General features: G+C 39.1%; 4 protein-coding genes across 8 annotated transcripts in view; 3 read left to right on the top strand and 1 right to left on the bottom strand.

Moving 5' to 3' along the window:
• Nucleotides 1-169: 169 nt before the first annotated feature.
• Nucleotides 170-1,857, bottom strand: LOC144065857 (L-rhamnose-binding lectin SML-like). Its single transcript, XM_077589057.1, has 9 exons — nt 1,708-1,857; nt 1,564-1,596; nt 1,428-1,496; nt 1,155-1,290; nt 826-935; nt 706-750; nt 497-629; nt 328-431; nt 170-243 (listed from the first exon to the last, which is right to left on the bottom strand). Exons 1-9 carry the CDS (start codon nt 1,739-1,741, stop codon nt 224-226), a joined length of 684 nt encoding a protein of 227 aa, XP_077445183.1. The 5' UTR covers nt 1,742-1,857; the 3' UTR covers nt 170-223.
• A 547-nt stretch (nt 1,858-2,404) lies between these two features.
• On the top strand, nt 2,405-7,671 carry gfod2 (glucose-fructose oxidoreductase domain containing 2). Of its 2 annotated transcripts, none has more exons than XM_077589034.1 (3): nt 2,405-2,915; nt 3,702-4,052; nt 5,125-7,671. In XM_077589034.1, the coding sequence occupies exons 2-3, from the start codon at nt 3,800-3,802 to the stop codon at nt 6,015-6,017; spliced, it is 1,146 nt and encodes a 381-aa protein (XP_077445160.1). In that variant the 5' UTR covers nt 2,405-2,915; nt 3,702-3,799; the 3' UTR covers nt 6,018-7,671. The 2 variants fall into 2 exon arrangements, with proteins under 2 accessions (XP_077445160.1, XP_077445149.1); XM_077589023.1 differs by having other exon boundaries at nt 2,406-2,889.
• A 1,069-nt stretch (nt 7,672-8,740) lies between these two features.
• LOC144070706 (uncharacterized) lies at nt 8,741-13,141 on the top strand. The gene is made up of 3 exons (XM_077595137.1): nt 8,741-9,179; nt 9,985-10,725; nt 12,365-13,141. Exons 1-3 carry the CDS (start codon nt 8,939-8,941, stop codon nt 12,694-12,696), a joined length of 1,314 nt encoding a protein of 437 aa, XP_077451263.1. The 5' UTR covers nt 8,741-8,938; the 3' UTR covers nt 12,697-13,141.
• A 237-nt stretch (nt 13,142-13,378) lies between these two features.
• Nucleotides 13,379-15,473, top strand: part of cog4 (component of oligomeric golgi complex 4) — a 38,660-nt gene continuing 36,565 nt past the window's right edge. For all 4 annotated transcript variants that reach the window (XR_013297817.1, XR_013297819.1, XM_077590503.1 and 1 more), the window contains exons 1-4: nt 13,379-13,727; nt 14,292-14,374; nt 14,478-14,592; nt 15,099-15,273. Coding sequence is in view for 2 of the 4 variants with exons in the window: in XM_077590503.1 (XP_077446629.1) it covers nt 13,593-13,727; nt 14,292-14,374; nt 14,478-14,592; nt 15,099-15,273 (508 nt within the window). In the remaining 2 variants the exon portion in view is untranslated. The remainder of the gene's footprint in view (nt 13,728-14,291; nt 14,375-14,477; nt 14,593-15,098; nt 15,274-15,473) is intronic.

The raw sequence follows: 15,473 nt of genomic DNA on the forward strand, positions 1-15,473 counted from the left end.
ACATATACAATTTAACACTGGAGACAAAATGCATTAGAAATTAAATCACCCTTCAAGGATTCAAATTTGGCTTCCCTCTGCAAACTACCAGACCTCCATTAATCAAATGCAAATGGAATATTTAACAATAAACTGTGGTCATTCAACCCTCAATCTATTAAGACACTGCTTAAAATGAATTTCATCTTTATTAAAGATCATTTGAAGAAACTCAATTTTTCCTTTAGTAATGCTGCCCAGGATCTGGGGAAGGAAAAAAAATCCATACAGTCAAACTATAATCAAGACAAGCTTGTTGTGATGAATAATTTGATATGAACTCCTTACAAAGACATGTGTAAGCAACCTCCAGGTACTTGTAGATGCCTTTACAGGGGTCTCCATACAAAGCATTGTTGGCTTTGATCCCACATTTGTCTTTGTTATTACACCTGTCAATGGAGAAGAAAGGGTTACCCATCAGCTAAATATACAATTGCAGCCTTCCCTTCCATACTCTGTAGCAACGATATTTGTCGGGCGCGTGCATTCTGTGTTTTCCATCTCATGCGGAGCCCTTTTGAATGAACATTTATTCCGATCACGCCGTCCATAGTCTGCCCCCAAGATGAAAATTCTTTGTCCTTCCTCTTGAATTGAGATGAAAGTGGAATAGAGATCAGAACCAAAACAAAATTCACCATGTGTCCAAGGGCTCAAGCCTACCACAATACAAAAATGACTCCGAATTCTCACACACCACCACGGTAACTGTTGGAGTAAAATCAAAATATTAGCAACTGTATCAAGTGATTGTTTTTAAAATACAGAATGCAAGTGACATACCTGAAGGCAAACAGGTATAGTTGGTCTGCAAATATTTAAGTGTGCCGATGCAGGGATCAGGATTCTGGAAATGATCCAAGTTCAGCTCACATGCTTTCTTGCCATTGCAACTGCAGACAAAACACAGCTAAAATCATCTAAATTCCGTTTAATATATTAATACCTGATTCACACAGGTTGTTTTTTTTTTAATCAAAATGTAGAACATTTACAAAGCACCATTAATTGCTAATGGGAAAAACTAAATACCATTGATCATTTCAGTCAAAAAAAAAATCTATTCCCCCCAACAAAAAAACAGGGGATTTCTCATTTATCAATATACGTACATTGCTTTGAGGTATTTCAGAGTTTCTGGGCGAGCACAATTTGTGTTCGCCACCTCTTGAGGACTTGCTCCCACAGCACAGACTGCTGAGCTTGAACGACCATACAAAGCCTGCTTTACATTGATGACACCATTTCCTGTCACACATTGGTCAAATGCCATTTGGCTTCATTTTTTTTCCTCAAAATTGTGGGATTAAAATAATAATTAAAAAAATACGTTTGCGGTTAAACCTAGTAAGGTTTTACAATTAAGACCAAGTCTGAACTCTTACCACAGTGAAGGAGATGGATAGCCGAATTTTTTAACTCACAGGTGGTTACTTGGAATCTAGATTCGACAACTGGAAAGAAATACAAAAATGTGAACATAAAAAAAGACCTTTTCATTGCTAGAATTTTGATAGTCACCTGTTGTGAGGAGTAACCATGTTGCTGTCAGCACTAGAAAACACAGTTTTGAGAAAACAGTCATTGATACTGTTTATTGGTGGATTACTTCAGACTTTGTATCTCAATCTTGAACACAACCATTAGCAAAAAGAGAATACTTACAAAGTGCTGAGCTGAGTCCAAAACTTCTGAACATGATTTAAACACTGATAACTTGTAATGTAAATTTACCCAAGTGAGGAAACACTTCTATTTATATATCGACTGCTGCTAATCAAAAGCTCCACCCCCACTCTTCAATTCTGCCAATTGCAGTGTGTTGTCAATTAGGCCTTCTTCAGACTGGCAGCTCAAATCATATTTTTAGCCAATTCGGATTGAAACCGGATGCATCATTTCCACAATTCAAACACAGTAGGTACAGTGCTAGTTTTGAATGGGATAATGTTGTGTACTGCTTTAAGAAAAAGTCACCTGGCAGAGGCAGTCACCCCGTCTTGCCATAAACATCTTCATAAAGTAAAACTAGATATCTGATGCGCACTATAAGCAAACCGGGACTTGTTTGCAATCTTGGCAATTTTCCTCAATTTTTGAACTTCTTTTTATAAACAGTAAAAATGAAGTAAACTAACCGCATATTTGAAGAAATATGTATTTTCAACAACCAGCCTGAATAACGCTATGTTAATATTTTTCTGTTATTGACAAAACAACTTACAAATCCGTCGATAATTAGAATTTTATGGAGACGCTGCACTAGAATTTGGCAGAAATTATTCCGACGCAAGATGGCCGACTCTTTTAGACATCTAACCTTATGTGTATATATATTTCAAATGTATAAGCGCGTCTGTCACGCGTGAACGCGATCTTTTCTCAATTAATATTACTATTTTGAAGCAGACATTTTTCTTTTAAGATAGACACAAAATTTCAGTTTCTTTCAAACTAAACAAATTGCTCATAAATGTCGACATGTTTAAAACTAAAATTTTAAACGATCTTTTCTACGTACGCCTGGTCAAACATGGCAACCACTACATCGTGATGTCAATGCCTGGCGAACAAACCTCACTTGTTTTATGGCCACGGAAACCTCTTGAATGTCTAACATTCATTCAATACATTATTTAATAACACATACTGAAAGTAATGAATTTATTTGTAAGCTATGCGTTTATAATGTTGCTTGCACTGGGTTTTCCTGCAGAGTGGGCGTCTTTCTTTTTGCGCATCTCTGGTTCAGTACTCACCTCCATCTAGTATGCTGAAGTTATCATTAGCAACTGGGCAGCGCCCGGCGGAACACTTGTCATTGAGGAACTCGCCTGCAAAAACACAGTAGGCTTTGCATTTAATTTTCACACGTATGTGGAGTTATTGTTTTATTTCTCTAGCTGCGAAGTCTCTATTTCGTCCTATACTGTTTTGAATTAGTTTCGTCGCGGCTAACTGCTTAGCTGGTAAACGTGCTAACAATTCTTATGCACACTCACTTACAATGTATGATGTCGGTGTTATCGCTGGTTAATTATTGAGCTGTTTCGCCACGTTCCCTTGTCGATAAATGTGGAAAAAGAGAGAGTCCGTTGGCCACTAAATAAACTTGCTTGGTTGCAACACAGAGCCAGACTTGCATTATTTTCCAAGTATAAAATGAAGACTTATTTTCCTCCCCAGAATGAAGGATTGAACAGTTTATGACATCTTAAGCCCCGAAACAAAGAAAATTATTGTTACGAGGTGCCCCTAGCATATTCCAATGCTACTGAGCCACATTTTCCATGCAAAAGATACAATTAATTATGAAGATGAATAAATACATGATGTTGGAAAGTGGTCCCAAATCTGCTCCGAGCAAGAAAAAACTTAAATTTGTCTAATCAAATAAATATTGGCAGGGATGAATCAAATGTTAGAAATATGTTATGGCAAACAAGAAAAAAATCACTGCACGTGGTTGATAAAATATCACTGTGACTTACTTATATCTGATACAGTCACTGCATTTGCAAAGTGTACAGTACAGAGTATCCTTTTAGGGTAGTCTGTGTGCACGCTAATAGAGGTCATCACTCGTCTACTGTGTATTGTTGACAAAAATACGGCCATCTACTTAAGTATTTGATATTCACCTTTTTCTTATTTTTTAGGGGTAAAGTGACAGTTGCAGCCACCAGACAGGATACTGACAGTGAGCATGTGAACGTCAGCATGGTTTGGACGTAAGGCTGCAGCGAGCGGCGCCGTCATGCTGCCAGGGGTCGGCGTGTTCGGGACGGGAAGCACGGCACGGGTGCTGGTCCCAATGCTAAAAGCAGAGGGCTTCGAAGTCCATGCCCTCTGGGGGAGGAGTGAAGAGGAAGCGCGCAGCCTGGCAAAGGAGCTCGATATCCCCTTTCACACCAGTCAATCTGATGACGTCCTGCTGCACCAAGATGTTGACCTTGTTTGTATTTATATTCCACCCTCAATGACAAGGCAGATTGCTGTCAAGGCACTGGGTAAGAAGTCTGAAGCACACTTGTGATTTAACTCAACAGTAGCATGACATGTACTGTTGATTTATGTTCAAATTGATTGTTAATATGACACATTGAAATTACTACAAAGAGGAGTATACCATCTGAATAATTTGTGACAGTCAAACTTTGATTCAACCAATTTTCCTATCGTTGATGAAAATGGGGGAAAAGTGACGAAAACTAGAATTTAAAAAAAAAGCTAACCAAAATGAATGAAAAGTTTAAAAAATACTATCTAAAACTATATATTGAATTAAAGTAACTAAAATTAAGAGACTCAGTCTTACATTCTTTTAATTTTATCCTTAGAAGCACTTTTTAAAAAATGTTCTGTTCATAGTTTTCTTTTATTCTTGTTTTAATCTTGCACCTGAAAATAACCACATTAATAAAAAAAACTTCAAGAAGAATTAAAACCATTAAAACTAGAAAAAACAATCCATGAAAAACCTAAAAAAAAACGATTATAACCTTGCTATCAATCAATGAGTTAAGAATAAACAAAAAGATGAACCCTACGGTGTGGAGCTATACGGTTTTCGACTGGAATTCCTGAGCGTTGACCTCAGTTTCCTCTTATAGTTGCAACTTCCTGACTGAAATTGTTCTATCTACCCGGCATGGCCATCCAAACCAATGAGGCCTTCTCTTTTTGTCCTTTATCATCTCTTCACTACATCTCATGAAGCAGGAAGTTAGACATTTTGCTAATTCAAACTGATAGTCACACCTTCAAAGGGTTTGTATACTTAATGGGAAAACACCAAATCATGGCAATTCTTGAAAATGGCTTTGAAATTGCATCTAAAGGAGAGAACGTATGAATAATATGGTAGGCAGATTGGACACAATAAATTGTCCCTAGTTGTGGGCATGACTGTGCACTGTTGTCTGTCTCCTTGTGCCCTGCAATCGGCTGGTCACCGATTCAGGGTGTCCCCCGCCTCTGGCCCGGAGTCAGCCTGGGATAGGCTCCGGCACCCCCCGCGACCCTAATGAGGATAAAGTGGTTCAAAAAATAAGATGAGACTCTCCCTTTGTCTCTTTGTAGGCATTGGTAAGAATGTTGTCTGCGAGAAAGCCGCGACTGCAGTGGATTCTTTCCAGATGGTAAACGCAGCCAGGTATTACCCCCAACTACTCAGCATCATGGGGAACACCCTGCGTTTCCTTCCCACGTTTGCCGCCATGAGGAAGCTGTTGGTGGAGGGCTACGTGGGCGAAGTGCAGGTATGCGACGTACGCGTGTACGGCCCCAGCCTCCTGGACCGCTCGTACGGCTGGACTTGCGAGGACCTGATGGGAGGCGGGGGCCTGCACACGGTGGGCTCGGCTGTGGTCGACCTTTTAAGTTACCTGACCGGGACGCGGGCGCAGCGCGTTCACGGCCTCCTGCGCACCTTCGTGCAGCAAAACGACACCATCAGAGGCATCCGGCGGGTCACCAGCGACGATTTTTGTTTCTTTCAAATGTTGATGGGGCCGTGCTCGGGCGGCGCATGCTGCACCGTCACCCTCAACTTCAACATGCCGGGATCCTTTTTGCACGAGGTGATGATTGTGGGATCCGCGGGGAGGTTGGTGGCCAGGGGGACCGAGCTTTACGGTCAGCGCAACGGCAGCAAAAGCGAGGAGCTGTTGCTCGGCGACGGCGGCTGGGCCGGCCCCGACGCCAAAGACGTGCCCGCGCCTCACCTTCGGGGCCTGAGCGCCATGGTCAAGGCCCTGAGACAGTCCTTCCAGGCGCACCAGGAGCGGAGGTTGTGGGCGCGGGGGCCGGTCGCCGCGGCACCCACGTTTGAGGACGGCCTCTACGTACAGACGGTGGTGGAGGCCGTCAAGCGCTCCAGCTGTAGCGGGGAGTGGGAGTGTGTCGATATCATGAGCAAAGAGCCCGATCCTAATCACAACCTGTGCGAGGCCCTGCAGAGAAATAAGAACTAATTGAACGTGTGTTGCAAATATGTCGGGATTTTGGCCTTAAATATCAGGGTGGATCTTAAGTGACCTTTAGCCTTGACACGTCCATTTTATTCAGCCTTCTCTGGAGTTTCGAATGCACACAACCATCTTATTGCCAATATTCAAATTTTCGGTACACTGGAAAAAACTGTTTTTGTTGAGTTACAGGTCTGACAGCTGTTTTAACTCATTTTTGGGTGCGGAATCTGAAGTCTGTTTTTCTCTCTCAAACATTTTATGTTTTAAAAAACGCTGACAGACAATAAGGTCTATTTAAATAACACTATTATGGCTAATTGCGTGCAAGCAGTAACGACATAGTAAGAAGGTCATTGTGGAGAAAAAAATCTAACTAGAACTTTTTTCTTTTTCAAATTGTTCCCAAAGGAAGGCATAAATGAATGGATTTTGTTTTCATCCTAAAATTTCCCTGACTTTTTGTGACTAGTTTATTTTAGGAGTGCGACTACTAAAACGCGTGAGGCTTTCACTTCAGTTAGTTTACACTACACGACTACTTGGAGCTTATTTTTGGTCACCTGTTTCCTCCCTGGCAGTTTTATATGGCGATGGACGTCCTATCCATTTGAACTGTACAAATAGATTGGACATCCATTCCCGTTAATGGCCGCCAGTATGTTAAGGAGAATGTTTTGCCTGAGGAATGTGGTGTTCCTATTCACTAGTGAGCTTGTTGTTATTGTTGTTATTTTTACACTTAATGCTTGTAAATACTTTAGCTCTCGTTCTGTTTAGTAGATATGGTTTATTAAAAAAGAAAATTATCCAAGTCCATTGGCACCTTATTGTGAAAACGTTGAAGTGACTTTACTAACAAATTTGATTCTTTTTTGCCACTGGCAGAATTCTACAGATATTCCATTAATGGTGTTCAGTTTTGTTGGAATAATGCCGATCTGACGAAGTTTTTTTTTAACATTGAATACCTTTTTATCGCGATGTTTTGACACTACGCCATTGGTAGACAATGAGATTAATTATATAAAAATACTAAAGACTGTGTTTAATAAGCTATGTTGTGAGTGCATTCTTTTGTGGACTCATAAATGAGCTGATATTTTGACGACGGTGGGGAAATCTCATTTTCCCTGAATATGATTGTGTTTAAAATTCACTGGCAGGCCTTTGGTTATAAACTCTAACTTCCCAAACCTGTTACACTTCGTTTACTCGGAAGAACCTACAGCGTTTTATATATTTCTTGCTTCAAACTCAATGTTGTGACAACCAAAGCGAGGCTTGTCAACTATTGAAAGGAGCAGCGTTTTAATTCTTGTGGCTTTACAAGCCCTAATTGACAAACAACTGAGGTTAAACTCAGTCGTTCACATTTGTTTTCCTTTTAAAACACTTTTTTGAGGTGCAAAATGCAAAAAAAATATTCCTCAAATCCACGCTGGAATTGATTTGTGAACCACTGGATACTGTAACTACAGCAGATTTCATCATTGTCGCCCCTCGCTGTTAACTACATTTAGGATTGTTTTATTATTATTAAAAACAAAACATTTGACCTAACAACGCCATCAGTGCATTGTTGTACTATAAAAGTTTACATTAATTGTCAAAACAAAATTGATGATGTTCAGCCCTCTTAATAAACATTCCAAACATTCTCATGCTATATCACCTTTTTTAAATTTTTTTGCACTGATACTGTAAGATTATTTAACATGGTGCGCTTCCTCTTTTAGCCAGCGCGCTGCAAATTTAATTTAACATTTATTTGTGTGAGGGTTATTACTTATTTATGTTTGGTTGTGGAAAATGTACTGTGGTCCATCTGTTCACTTTGGTCAGTCTGTGAATGAATATCTGTTAAACCTGTAATATTTATTTATTCCCCCCCGCCCCCTTGATTTTTCCAGACCATTCTTCTGAGCACAGTGTGTTGTGTTTAAGTTGGAGGGGTACTGTTCATTTTGTGGATATTTCCTTTAATAAATACAGTTTTATTAGTTAAAGGGTGTTTTTTTTTCCTTTCTGAATCAAGTGAAATTGATAAAATGCTAGTTACTTTTTTCCTCTTTCTTTTCAGGTACTTCTACTTTTACCCTTTTGTTGGCCACATTTTAATACTAGGAAATAAAAGAGGAAGAGAATCCTATTCTTTTTGTTATTAATTTATATATTTCTATTTAGTCAGGGGGAAAGTATATACAACATTTTTTTTCTAATTATGATTTTTAACATGTAAAGAAAGGTATAATGTTAAATAAGTGTTTTTATTTACCAAATGTTAATAGCAAACCCTGATGTGCAGGTTTTGTGATTTTTTTTAATGTTGAAAAAATAGCACTGGGTAACATTTTTTTCTTTTGCAAGAGTTTTTTTTTTAATTTCATTTTTGGTTGCTTATTTCTAATCATTTTTTTCTGTATATACTTGTCTTTATGCAATCGGTCTTTTTGATATTCCTATATTAGTTGCATTATATACAAATACTGCATATGAACATACTATATATATATATATATATATATATATATATATATATATATAAATATATATATATATATATATATATATATATATATATATATAGTTTTTCTTTGTTGTTTCGTTGTTTCTAAGCGTCTGTTATATACCACGTTGTTAAAATTATATCTTTGAAGTACTACACACACAAAAAAGATTTGAAAAAGAAAATGGAGTTTTCAGGAGGCAAATCTAAAGTGAGATTACATTGTACAGCACGTTTTACACTTTGTGTTATTTTATTAACCGTTAGGGGCAGTGTTGTACTTCTAATGTTCTTTGTCAGCGCATGTACAACACAAAAGAAGTCCAAGTGAGCCGCTCAGCGACCTAAAAGAGTTGCCAGAAAATGTCTCTTTGGAGCAGTTAGACCAAAGCATAATAGTGGCCTTTTGGCAAGGAATATGTCTCGTAAAAGGAGTGTGGTTTGGGATTATTTTAAAGACATTTCGAACGAATTGGTTGTGTGCGTGTTATGTAAAAATATCTTGTCCAAACACGAACAGGGAACCACCACAATGTTGTTGAGGCATCTGCGGACTCAACATCCAGACGAGCCTGCTTTAGCAGCTAAATTAGACGGCAAAACAACCGCCATTGACGCCAACTTCGAACAAAAGCCCATGGAAATAGGACAAGCACAAGGTATTTTTTAGGTTTAGGTGTCGACGACCAAAGTGTTTTTGCCCCAACTTAATCTTTGGGATATGTTCGACCAAATGATTCGCAGAAAAGATTCAGTCCAATGGTTCAGTTCATTCAGTTTCACGCTTGCTTGCTTACTTGCCGGAGGATATGTGACAGTTGATTGGAAAAAAAGAATTGGGAATTAATTCTTATTTGATAAAAAGTTAGTAATCATAGTACTGCAATAACAAAGTCTTAATAATGCAGCGCCTAAAACGACGACATGAAGAAAAACACGATACTACTGGTGTTTTTTTGTTTTAGTTAGCAATTTCTACTCATGAATAATAACTAATTGAATTGGGATTTTGACAGAAAATAACCTACACAAACAATTTTGCTGAGTAACATTAATCGTTAGTACTTTTTGTACTTTAAATTTTGTCCTTTCAAGTGCCAGGGGCTATAAGTGGTCATTTAAAAAGCTTAGCATCACAAAGACTGTTTCTACAAACGTCGACAAAACATTTTAATTCATGGAGCCCACAATATTCACATTAGGTATAACGAGAATATGTTGATCAATGGCATTTAAAAAAAAGTATATTAAAATTTCAAATATAAAATGTCAAGAAGAAGGAAACCTGTAAATGCCACAGTGCCAATTGGATGAGTATGAAAGTGTTTTTATTTATTTGGTCTCAACAATATGAAATCAAATGTAAAATTATAAGTCATTCTCAAAAATCCTCATCGGAAAGGTGATGACATAAACACTCTGTTTTTAATTGCATTACTAACTGTCTTAATTCTTTCTCCAAAGTGGAGGTGGAACTGAAGGATGGAGAGTCTGACATCTTTGCCCCTGCAAAACAAGATGAAATTGATTCTGCTATAAATGGGATCCTCTTAGCTGTACAAGAAAGTAAGCCTGTTAGGCGAAATCTGGAAAAATCAGACGTAGCGGCCATCCAAGCGGAGCTCCCGTCAAGTGGTGAATCCAAATATCACAGCTTGATCTGGAAACATTTTGATCATTTTGCCAGTGTGAACGGTGCTCAGTGTTTGATTTGCAAGAAGATGATCAAATGCCCCCAGGGCAGGAGGAGCAACCTTTTCCGACACATGTCAAAGACCCACCCACAGGTGAATCTGAAAGCAGATGAAACTGTGAATGAAGCTAACGTGGATTCTGAAGGAAACGCCACCCCCATGGAAGTTAGCGCAGAAATCGTGGAGGAAAGTCAGGCAAACGTACAACACGCCCATGTTGAAAATTCGCTCCAGTCAAAGATGAAATACCAACGCCGTAGCTCCGTCTGGAAACATTTCCGGCCTCTGGACAATTTGGATGGTGCTCAATGTTGGATTTGCAACAAGAAGCTTAAGTGCCCCGACGGCAAGACCAGCAACCTGCATCGACACATGGCAAAGAGGCACCCCGAGGTGCAGCGGCCGGGGCACAAGGCACTCCAGCAAACAAAGCCTAACTTATCCTCGCACACTTCCAATGTTGGTCTGGAGACGTGTCCCGTAGAGGTTACGGACAATAGAGCAATTCCTGGTAAAAATTGATGTTAAACCTGCTAATTGTACAGGGTTTCCCAACAGTCAGCTTTCACTTAAGCTTGGTTTGAAAATTTGTTTTACGTGCCTGTAGTTAACTGGGATACTATCAAGACCCGAATAATCGTATGCCTACGATTATTTTTTCAACTCAAATTTTCGCATGCCTACGATTCTTATTCGGGTGCCTACGATTATTAATCTTTGCCTCAATTAAGTCCGTGCAGCAGCAACATTGGTCTATGTCATTAACTTTCTACGTGTAAAGCACACATGCTGTTTTTACTAACGTACTAGTACTAGTAAGAACGTGCAATTGCATACCTGTCAACCTGGGCCAATTCCTCCCCGTATTAATGATTGGAATTCCCCGTATTAAGCAATAGAAAACCGTACAAATGCAACGCGGCACATATTTACTCACATAGGGTGCACGTAAAAGTGTTATGGTCGCGCCGCGTTGTCATGACGCGACCGTGAATGTATTCAGACCCAAGCGCTATGACTCATAGCTGCTTAAATAACGAAACAGGAAATGATTTAATCATTTCCTGTTTCGTGTGAAAGGGGAATGCGTGTGCGCATATCATGCTTAAAGCATGACAATATTAGCAGTTGACGATGACGTTTTCGTCTGCTACCAGTGACCGAGACGATCCGGATTAGAGCCGAAATGCGTAAAACGAGATCTGTTTTACAAAAAACGTACTTTAAAAAAAATCCCGTACAAAAGTTGTTATACGGCGTACACAATTTGAAATGATCAAAAAACGTATAAAATACGGGAAAAACGTATAAGTTGACAGGTATGCAATTGCCACTGGTAGAGTTGCAATATACATTATAAATATTCCATCATAGCTTTAATTCTATGCATCGAATCTGTTTAGACACTAATTATCTCGTGCCTACTAATATTCATTATTTTTGGAATTTTCCACTGCCTACTATTATTCCGGTGCCTACTATTATTAATTCATTTGGAATTTTCCACTCCCTACTATTATTCCAGTGCCTACTATTATTCGGGTCTTCATAGTAGGCTCCAGTACCCATGCGACCCTTGTGAGGATAAGCGGTTCGGAGAATGAAATACGTTTTTCACTTTAATTCCAGGTTAGAAATAGTGGTTACATTTGTTTAGCATTTAACTTTTTTTAAACTTGCCTTCAGTTTCGCCTTGTTTATTATCGTATTTCTTCAAGTATAACACAAAATTTTGTACCGAAAAACTGAAGCAAAGTTCGGGTGCGCGTTATACACAAATCTCGGTGAAAAAGTCTATTGGTAGTAGTTTGTTTTACCAGGTTTCTGTACCTTATGTGAATAAATGTTTTGTCATGGCGACATGTGTTCAGCATTTGCCAGTTACCAGTGCGCTCAGTGGTGTGAGCTCAGAAAAACTGAAACAAAATTCATACCAATTTTTAGTCACTAATTATGGGCGCGCGTTATACACGGGTGCACGTTATGCTAGAATAATTACGGTATTGTATTCCTTTTAAAAAGTAAAAGAAAAAGACATTTATCGAAATTGATGAAATCCATTGAAAAATAGTTGGTCAAGGTTGATCTTGTGGTAAATATTAGTGCAATCCCCATCCATGATTTATTGTATGGTGTCATTTTTCTTTCAGGTGTGAACTGTGAGGAAACGAGTGTAAGCGTGGCCGAGAGACGTATTTACAGGAGAGAGCGGGAGTTGATCGAAGCTTTGAGGAGGACGCAGAAGGAGGAGGCGAAGGCTCTGCAAGATCAGCGGCAGCTCCTCCAAAGTCTGAGGGCAGTCAACGCCAGAGAGGCCGCCGCAGAGAAGAAGGAGATAGAGTCCCTCAGGAGAGCACAGCAGGAGGAAGCCGAAGAGTTAAAGAGACAAAGAGAAGAGCTGGAGAGGGAAAGAGCTGAGCAGCAGAAGAAATGGGAGAAGTTTGAGAAGGAACAAACTCAGTTGCTCTTGCTTCCCAAATAACCTGAAGATCGTGCCTTGGTTTCCCACTTAACATAAGTGACCTTCCACTTACCGTATTTACTCGCATATAAGCCGCATTTGTCAGACAAAAAAATGATGACTGAATCAAAGGTACGGCTTATAAGCGCATAAAAAGACGACATGCACAAAACTGCAGGATAACGACGAAGAAATGCCATGACGCCATAACACAAGACAATGCGGCCGATACGGTCATTTATTTCAAAATAGAGAAAAGATAAACAAATAAAATGCCAAACTACATTTATTTTGAGCTTCTATTGAATTTTTATATTCACCAAAATATTAAAATTGACAGAATCTTGCTCATTTTTTTACATTGTCACATGGTGGGACCTAGACCCAATCGTTAATAAACAAAAAAAGGCTTATTAAGCCTTTATACAACTGGAGAAACTAGAAATAAAACTTCAGCCACTTCAAATGTTGTTCCTGTTACTCCAAGATGATGTACATTTTATATACCGAGATATTGTTTTGAATGGAGCAAACCACTGTCCAGTATTATTTAATTATTAAAATAAAGTCCCTGTTTTGTTCGCTACGGGGCGTTGTATCATATCTATTATTTAATAATTAAAATAATGTTCCACGTGTGTTCGCTACGCGGCGTTGTATCATTTGTATACAAAGACATTGCGCATGCGTAAACTAAGTTTTTTTTCCCCCGAGTTTTTTTACAGGCTAAATTAAATTGCCTCTTTTTGGTGGCACTATGTATTAACAAGTAATGTTGGTATGTCTATTTTAATCTGAATCCAATAATTTCGTATTATACCAGTTATTTGAATCTTTAAGCAGAGGAAAGCTAATGAAAGGAGTCGTGCCTGGCAAATAAACCAGGGAAACACTTTATTTCGCCACTTCAGCTGAAAATGGCTGACAGTGGATCCGTCCCAGCGAAAAGATGCGATTCTGGCAATCTTTCCTCCGTAAGTATGGACACTATTTCAGCCCTCACGGAGCTGGACGACTTGGAGAGAGTCTACCAGCAGCTCTGCGTGGAAGAGGTAAGTGTAAAATGACACAAATGACATTTAATCACGATAGGAAATATGCTTGACGTATTGTTATGCTAGCAAACTTCCGGAAGTGGCTTCCGTAGCTAACAAGACTACCGAGAAAAAAACATTTAACATTTGTGTTTAATAATATTTTGAAGACAAATACCGGAGAAAGGTAGCTGGGCCGTGACACGGTTAAACCGTTAAATATACGGTAGTAAAAAATACAAAAGAAAAAGAACTCAGGTTTACCCCTTCTCTCGTATAGAAAATACGTAATTAAAATGTATGTGTAAAGTATTGCCGTTCTACACGACAGAACGTTGACATTTTGGAGTGGCTCCCATGAGTCCCCTGTAAGGCAAAAAAATAATCTAAAAAATCATAATTAGTCGCCTTGAGGCATTCATTACTCTCAGTGATGGATGAGAAAGTAATTTTGGGGATATAAGGGTTTTTGGTTTACAAGCATGGTTCGAGAATGAACCAAACTCCAAAATAAATACAATTCTACAGTTGTAACATTGTCCCTTTGATCGTTGTTTTCAGTTTCTTTTCGATTCGGTTTAGAAAGCGGTGGAGGTTGAATTGGACCGACTGGTGGCACAGGAGGGAAGCATTCACACAAAGATGTTGGCACTTCAGAGGATGGGGTAACATTTTCAGTCGTCCATCCTTTTCTGGATTATTTAATGCCAGTCCCAAGGTGACACAGAAGCTCTGATTTTCTTTTGACTTTTCTTCCTGACTTCTTAGACCCAACCTCCAGTTAATCGGAGGAGATGCCAGCCAACTGTCTGGCATGATCACCTTTACCTGCAGTTTAGCAGAGAATGTCAGCCGCAAAGTCAGACAACTAGACTTGGCCAAGGTATGAACATCTAACTTAAGCAAAGTATTAGATTTCAATCCATTTAACATTCATTTTAAAGGAAAATATAATAAATGAACTCGATATGAAACATTATTCTCCAAGAATTTAAGTATGTCAACAGCTTAATTATACCTTTGATCGTGAAGAAAATAATGTTTAACACAAAAAAATCATATCAAACATGGTCTTTTTTAATGTCAGTTACACCCCCACACAGACACTCTTAGACTCAAATAAAGGTCAATAATGTTACAATTAAGGGCCGGCAATCTGGGATACCTGCATTTCATTGGCTAAAAGAGTCCCAGCATTATTAAAATGCCTGCCTGCCCTCAGGGCGGCCAGTACTTGGAAATACTGCCCACTCCACTATTACAAATTGTTTTTTTCATACTGAAGGTGTTGTTTCCATTTTTGTCTGTACCTGTATTGTAGATAATGGATGGAAATGAGCGTCTTAACATTTTTCTAGATATTAAAGATTTTGACCTATGATTTCCTAGACACGCCTGTACAACGTCATCCAGCGTGCCGATGACATCCTAGATTTGAAGTTCTGCACAGACGGCGTCCAGACAGCTCTGCGGAATGAAGATTACGAACAGGCCGCTGCGCATATCCATAGATACCTTTCTCTGGATCAGTCAGTCATTGAGCTCAGCCGGCAGGGAGACGAAAGTATGTTGAATAATTGCTAATAGCGCTCTTAACTAATTGGCTGATTTGACATTTGTCTACGTTGGATTGGATTGGACGTCTATCGCCCTCACTGTCAGCCAATGACTTAAAATAAATCAGTTCAGACGTGGCTACAGCTGCCACAAAATGTGAAAATTAAGATCCTCAGCTTATTTCAATGGCTTTCCTCCATGCTAAGC

The sequence above is a fragment of the Stigmatopora argus genome, chromosome 2, assembly GCF_051989625.1.
Source record: "Stigmatopora argus isolate UIUO_Sarg chromosome 2, RoL_Sarg_1.0, whole genome shotgun sequence".
In the NCBI taxonomy this organism is placed as follows: domain Eukaryota; kingdom Metazoa; phylum Chordata; class Actinopteri; order Syngnathiformes; family Syngnathidae; genus Stigmatopora; species Stigmatopora argus.